The sequence below is a fragment of the Salmo trutta genome, chromosome 14, assembly GCF_901001165.1.
Source record: "Salmo trutta chromosome 14, fSalTru1.1, whole genome shotgun sequence".
Taxonomy (NCBI): Eukaryota; Metazoa; Chordata; class Actinopteri; order Salmoniformes; family Salmonidae; genus Salmo; species Salmo trutta.
Window position 1 is genome coordinate 20203475 of NC_042970.1, and position 14847 is coordinate 20218321.

The following is a 14847-nucleotide window of genomic DNA, read 5'->3' on the forward strand; positions in this document are numbered from 1 at the left end:
CAATCTGTGGAAATCCAGTACAAAGCTCCTGCAAAGCTAGGAGGAGCCACAACACTACCATATTGCTTTTACCCATTGAATACATTCCAAATCCAAGGGCCAGTCTGAGAAAGCAGAGGGTATGCAAGAAAAGCATGTTTGGAACAATGAAGCCCAACGTTAGAGACACAATGCACTCTGAAAACCCCTTTTCCATTGTGTAATACCATGATTAAATAGACCAAACATGAAACTGTAATTGCATCACTGCAGTGAAAAGCATTCAACATAGGCAAATGTTTTTTCCTGATTTTTATTTAGTTTAAAATAAACAAACACCAGACAATAGTGTAGATTTAGACAGGTTGCTTATCTGAGTATAGAAAAAGCTAGTAATTCAATACACATTCAAATATAAAAAGTGTCCAACAACAATATATCCCCTTTAAGGCTGTTAAGAGGTTTGCATTCCAGTAAAAGCAGAACCATAACTGAAAATCAGAACAGCAAAAATATATATTTTTCGAAATGATTCAAATTAGAGGATCCCATCCTTTAAGGGATTAATTGACAAACAAACACTACAATGTGCATTAGAAACAGATAATCAGACAGATATTGCATTGTTTGTCTCAAACATTTTAATCTCCATAAAAAAAGCCTGTGTTAGGAGAGTACACTGCAGGAATCTTCCTTGACATGGAGGAAAGAGAAGCATTTTGGAAGCATCAATGGCAATAGATAAAACAGAGTTCCAGACATGGAAACAGATCCCTAAACATATTAGAGGACTAAGGAAAAAGTGGATTAAGGATTCATTTTAACTGTATGTCTAGAGTTAGACTTGGAAAACAGCTATATAAATCTTATTCAACATAATCTTATCATATCATCACAAATGACCATCAGAAAGACTACTGCACACAACCCAGTACATGTTTTTACAACACAAACACACATGTAGCATGCAGTGTTTCAGAGATTAACATACGTTAAAGCTATACTTCCATTTACTATATAACAAATATATAACACACCCGTATAATGAGTTAAATATATTACCATTCTGTGAAAGGTGGCCTGCTTTGGCTGACTAGCTGCAGTAGCTTTTGTTTTACTTCTCTCGCTTATCATTAGTTGAGTTACTGACCAGCTGTACAACCATTCAACAGACAAAAGCGTTAAAAGAAAATGCATAAACAGGAAAAGGCGCAACAACATGTTTTGAAAGTAAATGTAAGATACAGTAAATCTAGATATCTTTTGTTTTTACAGGTCATCAAATGTGTTTGTTTTAAATCACAAACACTATGTGCCATATATTTAATAAATACTACTTTGGTACATTTTTGTTAGACAAACCTTCTGAGATGTGTAAAAATAGGCATAAACTTAAACACTTTATGCTAACAAATCCTGATTCAAGTCAGTTAAAAAATCTCAATTCAATAGCGCACCCGTTATGTAGTTCATTCCAATTTCACTAAATAGATACAAGAACCTCATTGCTTTCTTCTCACAAAAGTTACAAAGTGCACAAAGTATACGCTCTATAAGGACCAATAATATACTTGACTAAACCACCACTATTTCCTCTTTAATTTCTCTGCAGGGAACTCTTGGTTGATTTGAGGCTTGCAAGAAACAGAACAAAAATCAATGTCCATAGTCCATATCCAAATACTAATTTTACTATTTTCCATTCAAAAAGTATTGCATTACTATTGATTCGTGTACTGAAAAGTTTTTGTTCAGGGACCAATATTAACTTGGTAAGAGAGGAAAGGATTGTCATTTATTTTGTACTGATGCATGATTCAGATCAAAGTCCTGTTACGTTAAACGATTGGCTGTTCGTTTTAAAGGAGAGTCCAGTGCCATATGCAGTGTTTTAACTCTGGGGGCTCTTATTTTCCTGTGCTCCTCCTCCTTCCCTAGCCCTCTCATTCCCTAAATCCCTTCTCTCTCGATCAGCTTGACCCCAATATGACCCTTTACAAGTCCTCCTCCATGCTGAAGCTGCTCCTACGACTGCTGGTCTTCGAGGCACCTGGTGACACGAAAAACAGTGGGTCCACCCTCTCAGGGGACAGTGTGCACCCCTCATCCATGAGGATATCCCCCAACCCCACGTCTGGGAACAGCCCAGCATTGGAGGGGTCATCCAGCTCGGCGAAGCTCAGACTGCCCAGGTCCAGAGGGCTGCCTATGGTCACACCCACAGGGGAGTCAGTGGAGGGTGGAGAGAGGAAGGAGGTAGGGATGGGCTGTGCCATGGCTGCATCACCCAAGCTGAGAAAGGTTTGGGAGCAGGCCACTCCAGTTCTGGGCCCTAGTATATGACCTCCCTGCTGAAGGTGCTGCTGCTGGAGGAGGGAGGGGTCTGAACTCAGACCATAGGACATCGGGCTAGAGAGTCCATGAAGCTGAGCCTGCACTTCCAACTCCTTCACAAAAGAAGAATAAGGGAAATAAGGGAACATTAGTAGCAATCACTAAATACATTGTATGATAGCATTTCTTACTTTTTCTCCAAAAACTGACCTGGATGCGCAGCATCAAGCAGTGGTTAGCATGTTCCAGCTTCTTCTGACGCATCTCTACCTCCTTAGCTCTCTGCTGCTCCTTCTGCAGCTTCCTGATGTAGTCCACTGAGGCCTTCAGAATGGTGCCCTTATTCCAGCAAATCTCCCTACAGCCATGAGAGAAGGTTGTTAAAGAGGAATATCAAATCTGATACAAAATGTAAACTTTGATTGAGATTTCCTAGAATTCATTTGTGTCAATAGCGCAACTGATTAATTAATCCAAAGTAAATGTCCTGTATAGTAAATAAAGAATGACAAACTCACGAGTCCCTTGACTTGGGTATTATGGACCCCAGCTCTGTTATGCGGTCATTGATGTTAAACCTCCGCTTCCTCTCAACTGTCAAGAGAAACCAGACAAAGAGATTGAGAAATTAAACTCACTGCCACTCCAAGAGGAACAAGAGCTGGCTAGCATCATAGTGGGTTAAGAACAATACAGAAGTGAGTAAAAAGCGTTGACTCACTGAGGTTATGGTTGTCTTTCTTCTGTCTCTCTTTCACCAGCGCTTTGTTATCTGCATCTTAAACATAACATATACTTTGGAGGTACTGCCGTGCAATCTAAAAACCAATTATCTTACCATTTACACAAGTTACAATTGAACCTTTCCCTCTCAATAAAATGGAAAGTTATGTAGGACATTACATAAGAAGTGTATAATCAAAACAAACATGCTCATCTCCAGAGCTATATAAAATAAGGATCAGGGGCCTATTAAAGGAACAAGACTATACCAGAGTATTCCCTTTTAATATTGGTTAGATCTGCAGGGCAGGAGATGCTGACAGTGAGGGTAGGTGCTGCCATTCCAGGACTATGGTTAACTTCCAGGAGGTTCCCGGGGAGCTGTAAGAAACAGGGAAACTCCTGCATTAACATCAAAGCAAACAATGTTGAATACTAACAACCTGGATGAGCTTCTTGAGGAAACGAATTAAACATTAACATTTTAATAAATTAATTTATATTTTGTAGTCTTACATTTTCTTGACCTTTGTGTACCAGAATACTAATTTAGGTGTCAAAACAAAAGGATAATGGTAATTCAACATCCTATTTTTCCAATAAATCAAATTTAAAAAAATCTTTATGTTGTCTGTAGCTTGTGAGGTGGGGAAACTCTTTGCTGCTTTTATGTATTTTGTTTTATTGCTTTATGTGTTATGTTGCTGTCTGCGTGCTATGTGTTGCTTGTCCTATGCTGCTCTGCATGTGCTCACTGCTCATTGTTTGTCTGTATTGTTGTTGTTTTTAATAACCTGCCCAGGGACTGCGGTTGAAAATTAGCCGGCTGGCTAAAACCGGCACTTTTACTGAAACGTTGATTAATGTGCACTGTTCCCTGTATTTAAAAAAAATAAAATTCAAATAACATGTACTAACATCTCTTGTAAGAACTATCCTGTTAGAAATAGGACATGTATAAGCTAGGCTACATTGTATTACTGTACTAAATCACCATATCACAGGTTGGTTGGCTTATAAAGAACCTAATTTCAAGCAAGTCATTGCAATTTCGTATAGGCCTAATAACCTTGTAGAACCTTCGATTAACATTTATCCAAAAGCATTAGCGCATTTGAAACAAACAAATCTGATGAGTGTTGAGGTAGGCTATAAATCCTGATAAATGTGAGAGAAATGGATAAATGTCCATTCTCCTTAACAATGCCATTTTGCTAACTTACAGCACGATTGATTTGCTTTTTTCCCCCCATGTTCCTGAAGAAAAACCAAAATTCTCATTTTCTAATGTGGGGTGCAATCTCTTCAATCCCTTTCCCTATAACAACTTCACTGTTAAAATAGTTGAAGTATTTTCAGAACCCTCTTTACATTGTCCACCATTCCAACTTCACATGCTGCCATGCCCTGCATGCTTTGTCCTACTCTCCTCTCTCCTGGTTGCTACCCCACCCAGACAACACTGGTCTGACAAGTCCTAGTTAAGTGCCAGAAGTGTATGTTTACTCCTACAGCACCACTGAATTCCAGTTAGAGAATATCAAAAAAGACAACAGATATAGCAAGATAATTCCAAGAATGACAGGCTGGTTGTTAATTGCATTTCACTGAATGATTGGATTAGCCTAAGTGCAATGGACAAAAACACTGATAAATACACATTTCCACATACCGTACTAGGCAGCTGTAGCCCCAATTCAATTAATGTCATGAAATCGTCACTGAAACTTGATTCAAGGCTGATGATGTCATCAATTACACCATCTATCTGGAAAGATACACACACCCCCAATCAATACATAGAATAACTTATCAGCTTCATAGAACACGTAATAAAAGAGACTTCCGAGACTTACATTTCCCTCACTAACTTTAAACATCAGCTATCTGAGCAGCTAACCGATCGCTGCGCTGTACATAGTCCATCTGTAAATAGCCCACCCAATCTACCTACCTCATCCCCATATTGTTTTTATTTACTTTTCTGCTCTTTTGCACACCAGTATTTCTACTTACACACAATCATCTGCTCATCTATCACTTTGGTGTTAATCTGCTAAATTGTAATTACTTTGCTACTATGGCCTATTTATTTCCTTACCTCCTCATGCCATTTGCACACACTGTATATAGACTTTCTTTTTTTCCTACTGTGTTATTGACTGTACGCTTGTTTATTCCATGTGTAACTCTGTTTTGTTGTTTCTGTCGCACTGCTTTATCTTGGCCAGGTCGCAGTTGTAAATGAGAACTTATTCTCAACTAGCTTACCTGGTTAAATAAAGGTAAAATAAATAATATTATTCTTTTTTTTTTTTTATATGAAACGTTAAAGGCCAGCTTGAATTTAAGTATATTAAATTACTTATTTGAAACATATAGGGAAGGAACACTGACACAAAGCAAGTCATTATCTTGCCCTTATGAAGCATGATTTCAAAGCAAAGGCATGTGTGTAAGAGAGGTTGAGATATCATTAAGCTGCCAGTGTAGTATTTAACAGAAGACTGTGACACCAAGCCAACAAGGGCAAGATAACAAAGGCATGCATCCTAGTTGTGAGACCTCAAGCATGTCACAACAGAACAAACCAAAAAGTAATTAAGAAATAAGTGACCAGCAGTCTAGACATTTAGCCTAAACTTTCATTGAAAATACAGTACCAGTCAAAAGTTGAGGGTTTTTCTTTATTTTTACTATTTTCTACATTGTAGAATAGTAGTGAAGATATCACAACTATGAAATAACACATGGAATCATGTAGTGACCAAAAAAGTTTAAAAATAAATCTAAATATATTTTATATTTGAGATTCTTCAAAGTAGCCACCCTTTGCCTTTCTTGCAAGCTCCAAACCCAACAATGCAGTAATCAATATCAATGTAGCACTAAAAATAACATAAGGTAGAACAAAAACACATGAGAAAGTAATAAGCTATATAATGCTTCTTACAAGTCAATGTGAGTGGTGTATTGCAGTGTAATGGTCTTCAGTCATACTACATACATTTACATTTTAGACATTTAGCAGCCGTTCTTATCCAGAGTGACTTACAGTAGCGAGTGCATTTTTCATACTGCTCCCCCGTGGGAATCGAACACAAAAGCCTGGCGCTCCAACCGACATGCTCTACCAACTGAACCACATGGGACATACCTCCTCTTTGTTGGATCCCAGGTTGTGTAAAGCCATGGAGCTGTTGGGAGCACTGCGGGCTATGGGATCCATCTCAGGGGCAGAGCTAGACAGGGCTAGGGGAGACACACCCAGGGTCTGAGTTGCCACCTTATTGCAGAGGGTGGCAGAGAGATACTGCTTCACCTGCTGCCTCTGAGACTGCTGGATGTGAAACTTGGTGGGGTTCTCCAGGTGGGTCTGCACCTATCAGATAGAAAATGTAGAACATGTCAGTCAAACAGCGAACAGAGAATGACAACTTAGTATGGAGGTTATACGCAGCAATTTAATGGTGTAGCATGCCATGCTAGTGTAGTTCCTCTGGAGAGAAGCCTTTAGAAGTGGAGCCTCACCTTCAAAACCTCCATGGGCACCTGTGCGGACAGAGGGCGAGCAGCTATTGAGGGCAGAGTGACAGCGATAGCAGGGGTGGAGTCAGTTGCCCTGAGCTGAGCCACAGAGGCCTGCTCCTGGGCCTCCCGTCTCTCTAGCTCCTGGGCTTGTTCCCGCATCAGCTGCTGCCGAAGCAGCACGCGAGACAACATGGCTCAGATTTGGGTTGGAGCCTGGATTCAAAAAGGAGAGGGAAGAGAGGTGAGATATATACAGAGAAGAAAAAAAGTATTTGATCCCCTGCTGATTTTGTACGTTTGCCCACTGACAAAGAAATTATCAGTCTATAATTTTAATGGTAGGTTTATTTGAACAGTGAGAGACAGAATAACAACAAAACAAATCCAGAAAAACACATGGCAAAAATGTTATAAAATGATTTGCATTTTAATGAGGGAAATAAGTATTTGACCCCTCTGCAAAACATGACTTAGTACTTGGTGGCAAAACCCTTGTTGGCAATCACAGAGGTCAGACGTTTCTGGTAGTTGACCACCATGTTTGCATACATCTCAGGAGGGATTTTGTCCCACTCCTCTTTGCAGATCTTCTCCAAGTCATTAAAGTTTCGAGGCTGACGTTTGGCAACTCGAACCTTCAGCGCCCTCCACAGATTTTCTATGGGATTAAGGTCTGGAGACTGGCTAGGCCACTCCAGGACCTTCATGTGCTTCTTCTTGAGCCACTCCTTTGTTGCCTTGGCCGTGTGTTTTGGGTCATTGTCATGCTGGAATACCCATCCACGACCCATTTTCAATGCCCTGGCTGAGGGAAGGAGGTTCTCACCCAAGATTTGACGGTACATGGCCCCGTCCATCGTCCCTTTGATGCGGTGAAGTTGTCCTGTCCCCTTAGCAGAAAAAGCCCCCCAAAGCATAATGTTTCCACCTCCATGTTTGACAGTGGAGATGGTGTTCTTGGTCATAGGCAGCATTCCTCCTCCAAACACAGTGAGTTGAGTTGATGCCAAAGAGCTCCATTTTGGTCTGATCTGACCACAACACATTCACCAGTTGTCCTCTGAATCATTCAGATGTTCATTGGCAAACTTCAGACGGGCATGTATATGTGCTTTCTTGAGCAGGGGGACCTTGCGGGCGCTGCAGGATTTCAGTCCTTCACGGCGTAGTGTGTTACCAATTGTTTTCTTGGTGACTATGGTCCCAGCTGCCTTGAGATCATTGACAAGATCCTCCCGTGTAGTTCTGGGCTGATTCCTCACCGTTCTCATGATCATTGCAACTCCACGAGGTGAGATCTTGCATGGAGCCCCAGACCGAGGGAGATTGACAGTTCTTTTGTGTTTCTTCCATTTGCGAATAATCGCACCAACTGTTGTCACTTTCTCACCAAGCTGCTTGGCGATGGTCTTGTAGCCCATTCCAGCCTTTTGTAGGTCTACAATCTCGTCCCTGACATCCTTGGAGAGCTCTTTGGTCTTGGCCATGGTGGAGAGTTTGTAATATGATTGATTGATTGCTTCTGTGGACAGGTGTCTTTTATACAGGTAACAAAATGAGATTAGGAGCACTCCCTTTAAAACTGTGCTCCTAATCTCAGCTCGTTACCTGTATAAAAGACACCCGGGAGCCAGAAATCTTTCTCATTGAGAGGGGGTCAAATACTTATTTCCCTCATTAAAATGCAAATCAATTTAGAACATTTTTGACATGTGTTTTTCTGGATTTTTTTGTTGTTATTCTGTCTCTCACTGTTCAAATAAATCTAACATTAAAATTATAGACTGATCATTTCTTTGTCAGTGGGCAAATGTACAAAATCAGCAGGGGATCAAATACTTTACCCCCTTACTGTGTGTGTGTGTGTGTATATATATATATATATATATATATATATATATACACATACATACACACACACACAAAATATGCTCTGGCTTTTATATGGCCTGGCCCTGCAAGTCAGAATAATGAACATAATTACATGGTCAAGGAGGTGACCAAGAACCCGATGGTCACTCTGACAGAGCCCTAGAATTCCTCTGTGGAGATAGGAGAACCTTCCAGAAGGACAACCATCTCTGCAGCACTCCACCAATCAGGCCTTTATGGATAGTGGCCAGATGGAAGCCACTCCTCATTAAAAGGCGCGACAGCCGCTTGGAGTTTGCCAAAAGGCATAAAAAGTACTCAGACCATGAAAAACAAGATTCTCTGGTCTGATGAAACCAAGATTTAACTCTTTGGCCCAAATGCCAAGTGTCACTTCTGGAGGAAACCTGGCACCATCCCTACTGTGAAGCATGGTGGTGGCAGCATCATGGTGTGTGGATGTTTTTCAGCGGCAGGGACTTGGAGACTAGTCAGGATTGAGGGAAAGATGAACAGAGCAAGTACAGAGAGATCTTTGATGAAAACCTGCTCCAGAGCACTCAGGACCTCAGACTGGGGCGACGGTTCATCTTCCAACAGGACAACGACCCTAAGCACACAGCCAAGACAACGCAGCAGTGGCTTCGGGACAAGTCTCAATATCCTTGAGTGGCCCAGCCAGAACCCGGACTTGAACCCAATCAAATAACTCTGGAGAGATGTGAAAATAGCTCTGCAGCAATGCTCCCCATCCAACCTGGGAGAAACTCCCCAAATACAGGTGTGCCAAGTTTGTTGTGTCATACTCAAGAAGACGCTAGTTTGTACTTGCTGCCAAAGGTACGTCAAAGTAAAGAGTCTGAATACTTACGTAAATATTTTTTTATTTTATACATTTGCTAACATTTCTAAACTTGTTTTTGCTTTGTCATTATGGGGTATTGTGTACAGATTGAGGGGGGGGGGAAGAATTTAATCAATTTTAGAATAAGGCTGTAACATAACAAAATGTAATAAATTCAAGGGGTCTGAATGCACTATATGGCCATACTCTCATCACAGTAAGAAGTGAACAATTCTGCCTCTCCAGCTAGTGCAGGATCAATGAGATAGCCAGCTAACTACTCCAAATGTGGCGTACTGCATTAGCATCGAATAGCCCCCGCGATATGCAACTTTTCAGGGAAGTTAGGAACCAATATACACAACAAATGCTAGCTTTTTCAAACAGAAATTTGCATCCTGTAGCACAAATTCCAAAAAGTTTTGGGACAATGTAAAGTCCATGGAGAATAAGAGCACCTCCTCCCAGCTGCCCACTGCACTGAGGCTAGGAAACACTGTCACCACCGATAAATCGGAGATAATCGAGAATTTCAATAAGCACTCTACAGCTGGCCATGCTTTCCACCTGGCTACCTCTACCCCGGCCAAGAACTCTGCACCCCCCCCCCCCCCCCCCGCAGCAACTTGCCCAAGCTCCCCCCCCCACCCAAATCCAGATAGCTGATGTTCTGAAAGTGCTGCAGAATCTGGACCCATACAAATCAGGTGGGCTAGACAATCTGGACCCTCTCTTTCTAAAATAATCCGCCGCAATTGTTGCAACCCCTATTACTAGCCTGTTCAACCTCTCGTATCGTCTGATATCCCTAAAGATTGGAAAGCTGCCGCGGTCATCCCCTTTTTCAAAGGGGGACACACTCCAGACCCAAACTCTTATATACCTATATCCAATCCTGCCCTGCCTTTCTAAAGTCTTCGAAAGCCAAGTTAACAAACAGATCACCGACCATTTCTAAAACCACCATACATTCTCCCCTATGCAATCTGGTTTAGGAGCTGGTCATGGGTGCACCTCAGCAACGCTCAAGGTCCTAAACGTCATCATAACCGCCATCGATTAAAAAAAAAACAGTACTGTGCAGCCGTCTTCATCGACCTGGCCAAGGCTTTCGACTCTGTCAATCACCGCATTCTTATCGGCAGATTCAATGGCCTTGGCTTCTAAAATGACTGCCTCGCCTGGTTCACCAACTACTTCTCAGACAGAGTTCAGTGTGTCAAATTGGAGGGCCTGTTGTCCGGACCCCTGGCAGTCTCTATGGGGGTGCCACAGGGATCAATTCTCTGGCCAACTCTTTTCTCTGTATATATCAATGATGTCGCGCTTGCTGCTGGTGATTTTCTGATCCACCTCTATGCAGACGACACAATTTGGTATACTTCTGGCCCTTTTGACACTGTGTTTAACCTCCAGACAAGCTTCAATGCCATACAACACTCCTTCCGTGGCCTCCAACTGGTCTTAAATGCTAGTAAAACTAAATGCATGCTTTTCAACCGTTCGCTGCCCGCACCCGCCTGCCTGACTAACATCACTACTCTGGACAGTTCTGATTTAGAATATGTGGACAACTACAAATACCTAGGTGTCTGGTTAGACTGTAAACTCTCCTTCCAGACTCACATTAAGCATCTCCAATCCAAAATTAAATATAGAATCAGCTTCCTATTTCGCAACAAAACCTCCTTAACTCACGCCGCCAAACATACCCTCGTAAAACGGACTATCCTACGGATCCTTGACTTCGGCGATGTCATTTACAAAATAGTCCCCAACATTACTCAGCAAATTAGATATAGTCTATCACAGTGCCATCCGTTTTGTCACCAAAACCCCATATACCACCCACCACTGCGACCTGTATGCACTCGTTGGCTGGCCCTCGCTTCCTATTCATTGCCAAATCCACTGGCTCCAGGTCATCTAAGTCTTTGCTAGGTAAAGCTAGGTTAGCTAACTAGCGCTTTCTGACCAATGAGGTAGGTAACTTATGGGCACATTTTGACTCGAGGCAAACGATCAGAACTAAGTTAGCCGTGACAACTGTTAATCAGAAAGCATGATTGAGCCCAATAATATACTAAAGAAGTCTACTCAATTAGTCCAAGGAATTAAACGTGAATAGATTCAACTGCGGCACGGTTCTTTAAGCAAAGCCCTCTACTTTCATGTCACACTTTCAGAAATGCAAAATATACACTTACTTTACACAGTTGAAAGTTGACAATTTTTCAGTTACATGTTTGTGGCATCCTTCCGTTACACACAGGTGTTCAGAGATGCAGATAGCTAATTAGCACAGGTAGTCGCCGACTCTGTAAACAAGCGATGTAAGATGGAAAATGGCCGTGTAGGAACGCTAGTCATAAAGTATTATTCACTGATAAAGTTACGTTCCATATTTTTTCCAAAACTGTATCGCTTGCGAGGCGTACTTGCGTTTAGACACAGCTTCCGCCACAGTCTGAGCGGGCAGACATAGGATATAACGTTACATTGAATGAATTAACTAGTTTGATTCCAGTTCAATAATTGAACAATCCGTATTTGAAATCACTTGCAGTGACTGAGTAACGTTAGAAAATGAGTAAAAAGTGAAACGGGTCCTACTGACATGACAGGCTGCCTAGCTAGGCCATACCGATGTTAGCTAGCTAAGGTTACAAAATAATGAATTAAGACTGTCGTTATGCAAAGATCTTGTGCCCAGGCGTTGCTGACGCCTGAAACCATTGCAGAGCTGCGTTGCTGACGCCTGCCAGATTTTACATCGCATGGATAACGTTAGGTGTTTTACGTATCAGATAACCAAATATGTTAAAGCAATCTGTCATTCACTGACACGACAAAAAAAACATTTTTTATTTCAAACATTTCAGAGAATGTCAGTCACCATTGTGCGCAGAACAGGCTAAAGTAGCTAGCTTTGCTTGCTAACGTACAGACCAGCTAGTTACCATATCGAAACAGGACGTTTTGTCAACTTGACGGGAGTTGATAAAAAAAAAATAACTGACTGGATAATTCGGTAGTTGTCAGCTCTGCATTTCGCGTGCAATATCGATTTCTGGCGAGCTAGCTCTCGCTAATAATGTGCTGATTGCGGAATGTAAAATAACTTCAGAAAACCTAGCAACGGAGTTGGCTTGTCAATGATGCTTCTGCACGGACCCGTACGCCAGCAACACCTAATTTCAAACTTCCTGTTTAATGTAATCAAAATAAAAGTCCCTCCTTTTGGTATTTGAGTAAAACATTACAGTACACTTGTTATTACTGTAATTTTCCAGGAAGAGCTATTTATTTATTAAATGAACCCGACCCAATATCAAATAATGTTATTCGTCACATTTTTCTTAAACATGTGTAGACTAACAGTGACATGTTTACTTATAACCAAAACTACACTGTTGTGACGACATTGTCCGGTTCAGGAAAAAAGTAATCAAATGTTATATGCTGGTAGGTGAAACGGCTTTCCAAAAGTTCAATCAGAAATGTTTGGGTGATACATCTTGAAACACGATAAAGCCATTTGTGGTATTAGAAAAGCAAATTAAAATGTCTGTTTACTTGAACTATTACACATTGGTTGCTTCAGTAAATTAAACCAATAGACTCCTAAACAGTTTGCTCATCAAATCAATATTTGTTTTTATATACACAGAACACACATGGGCTTTGTTCAAATACTCTAAAGACACACCCTCTTCCACTTTACCCTCGCCTTATGACCTTGGGGCATTCCAAGATTGTGCCAAGCAAGGGAATTTTGCAACATAAGCCCCTCAGCCCTCATTTTTAGTCAGCCTTGCGAGTCTACAATTATGTTCATTCCGGGGCCTGAAGCTCCCCATAATTCAATTCTCAACGATTGTACATCCGCTAAGAAAAGTCAGCCAAAAACTTAAACCTCAACGTCAATATGGAGTCAACATAAAAGTAAAAACAAATAAGTTAAATTGTGCTACTAATGCACATGACGGCACAAACACGTATCGTAAAACATTTTCCTTCTACAGAAGTTCCAGCTAGGCAGGCTGAAGTTAGTTAGCTAATTAATTTGCTAGCTATCATACAGTATGCGTATATTAATAATGATATATTTAATGTAAGTAGACATGCACTCGTAATTGACTGTAGCGCATGTAAAGCGCACACAAGCTACCGGTGACTGAAAGCACAATTATTGCGGGATGAACGAGTGACGAATTTCCGGCCAAGGGTGGTCCATTTAAAAATCATTCATTACTTTTTAATTTTTTTAATTTTAAAATGGGACACCCTTGGCCGGAAATTCCATTTAAAAAATAATTCCTTCACATGAGAATGATGAGTTGCTTGAATCTATAAAGAAACATATACTTCATTGGGCGGCAGGTAGCCTAGTGGTTAGCGCATTGGGCCAGTAACCAAAAGGTTGCTAGATCGAATCCCCGAGCTGACAAAATAAACATCTGTTCTGCCCCTGAACAAGGCACTGTTCCTAGGCCGCCATTGTAACCGACTTGCCTAGTTAAATAAAAAAAATGGTTATCTGAATTCATTATTATTGATAGGAGGGGACTTTAACATTACTATAGATAGTAATGATGATAAACTGATAGATGGCCCCCAGGTAGGCCAACCAATCAGAATTTGGGTTTAATACTTTTTATGGAAAAGTTTGATCTTACTTATGGAGAGAGGTTTCCGGCCGACAGATCATTCACTTGGAGTAACAAAACAGGTTCCAGACAATCCAGAATAGATTTTTGTCTTATATCCAAATGTATTGATAGTGAGTGTGTTACTACAAATATTTGTTGTACTCCCCTCACAAACCATAGGGCCATTTACATTGAAATCAAAATATGTTTGAGGTTAAAGATTTGCTTTCACACTTTTGGGGAAGGGCTTGTGAAGAAAAATCCTATTGCAAGAACTGGGAGCTCTTTACATTTGACGTGTCCAAATACCTTAGATAATATGGTAGTAATCTGCTAAGACCAGAAGAGCTGAGGAGGAAAAGGTGATCATTAAGATGAGGTCCCCAGCTGGCCGCTCGGGGGAGGAGAAGATGGAAGATTGAGTTACAAAATAAACTGTATATATATATATATATATATATATATATATATATATATATATATATATATATATTAAAAGCAGAAGGAGCCTTTATTAGATCTAGGAAAAAATGGATTGAGGAGGGAGAACAGAAGAGCATCAGTTCCTCTTCCACTCCCTTGAGAGACTTGGCTTTGGGGATTTTTTTCTGTAAGGCTATTAACACTCTCTATACAAATGGTAACAGCTCTATCAAATTGAAATATGACACCTCACCTAGATTTGAGTTAAAGAGAGGAATTGGGCAAGGTTGTCCTCTCTCTCATACCTGTTTTATTAAATCACCCAACTTCTTACAAATTCTTTAAATAATAGTCCTGTACAAGGTATTTCCATAGCTGGTAAAGAAGTTATTATAAGCCTGCTGGCTGACGATACTACACTTTTTCTGAAAGATGCTAACCAAACTCCCATATCGATCAATGTGATACAATCCTTTTCCAAAGCGTCTG

General features: G+C 40.8%; 1 protein-coding gene across 4 annotated transcripts; it reads right to left on the minus strand.

Moving 5' to 3' along the window:
- Nucleotides 1-276: 276 nt before the first annotated feature.
- LOC115207578 (transcription factor E3) lies at nucleotides 277-12451 on the minus strand. 4 transcript variants are annotated; one of them, XM_029774791.1, is made up of 9 exons: nucleotides 12244-12451; nucleotides 6568-6780; nucleotides 6194-6418; nucleotides 4709-4804; nucleotides 3306-3417; nucleotides 3035-3091; nucleotides 2832-2907; nucleotides 2524-2671; nucleotides 277-2426 (listed from the first exon to the last, which is right to left on the minus strand). In XM_029774791.1, the coding sequence occupies exons 2-9, from the start codon at nucleotides 6757-6759 to the stop codon at nucleotides 1974-1976; spliced, it is 1359 nt and encodes a 452-aa protein (XP_029630651.1). In that variant the 5' UTR covers nucleotides 6760-6780; nucleotides 12244-12451; the 3' UTR covers nucleotides 277-1973. The 4 variants fall into 4 exon arrangements, with proteins under 4 accessions (XP_029630651.1, XP_029630652.1, XP_029630650.1 ...); XM_029774792.1 differs by having other exon boundaries at nucleotides 3035-3085; nucleotides 11491-12451; XM_029774790.1 differs by having other exon boundaries at nucleotides 11491-12451.
- Nucleotides 12452-14847: the final 2396 nt, after the last annotated feature.

Coding starts and splice junctions, on each gene's coding strand:
- LOC115207578 (XM_029774791.1), bottom strand. CDS start 6,759: ATGTTGTCTCGCGTGCTGCTTCGGCAGCAGCTGATGCGGGAACAAGCC. Junction 6,419..6,567: donor TGCCCATGGAGGTTTTGAAG/GTGAGGCTCCAC, acceptor TCTATCTGATAG/GTGCAGACCCACCTGGAGAA. Junction 2,427..2,523: donor GCTTGATGCTGCGCATCCAG/GTCAGTTTTTGG, acceptor TCTTTTGTGAAG/GAGTTGGAAGTGCAGGCTCA.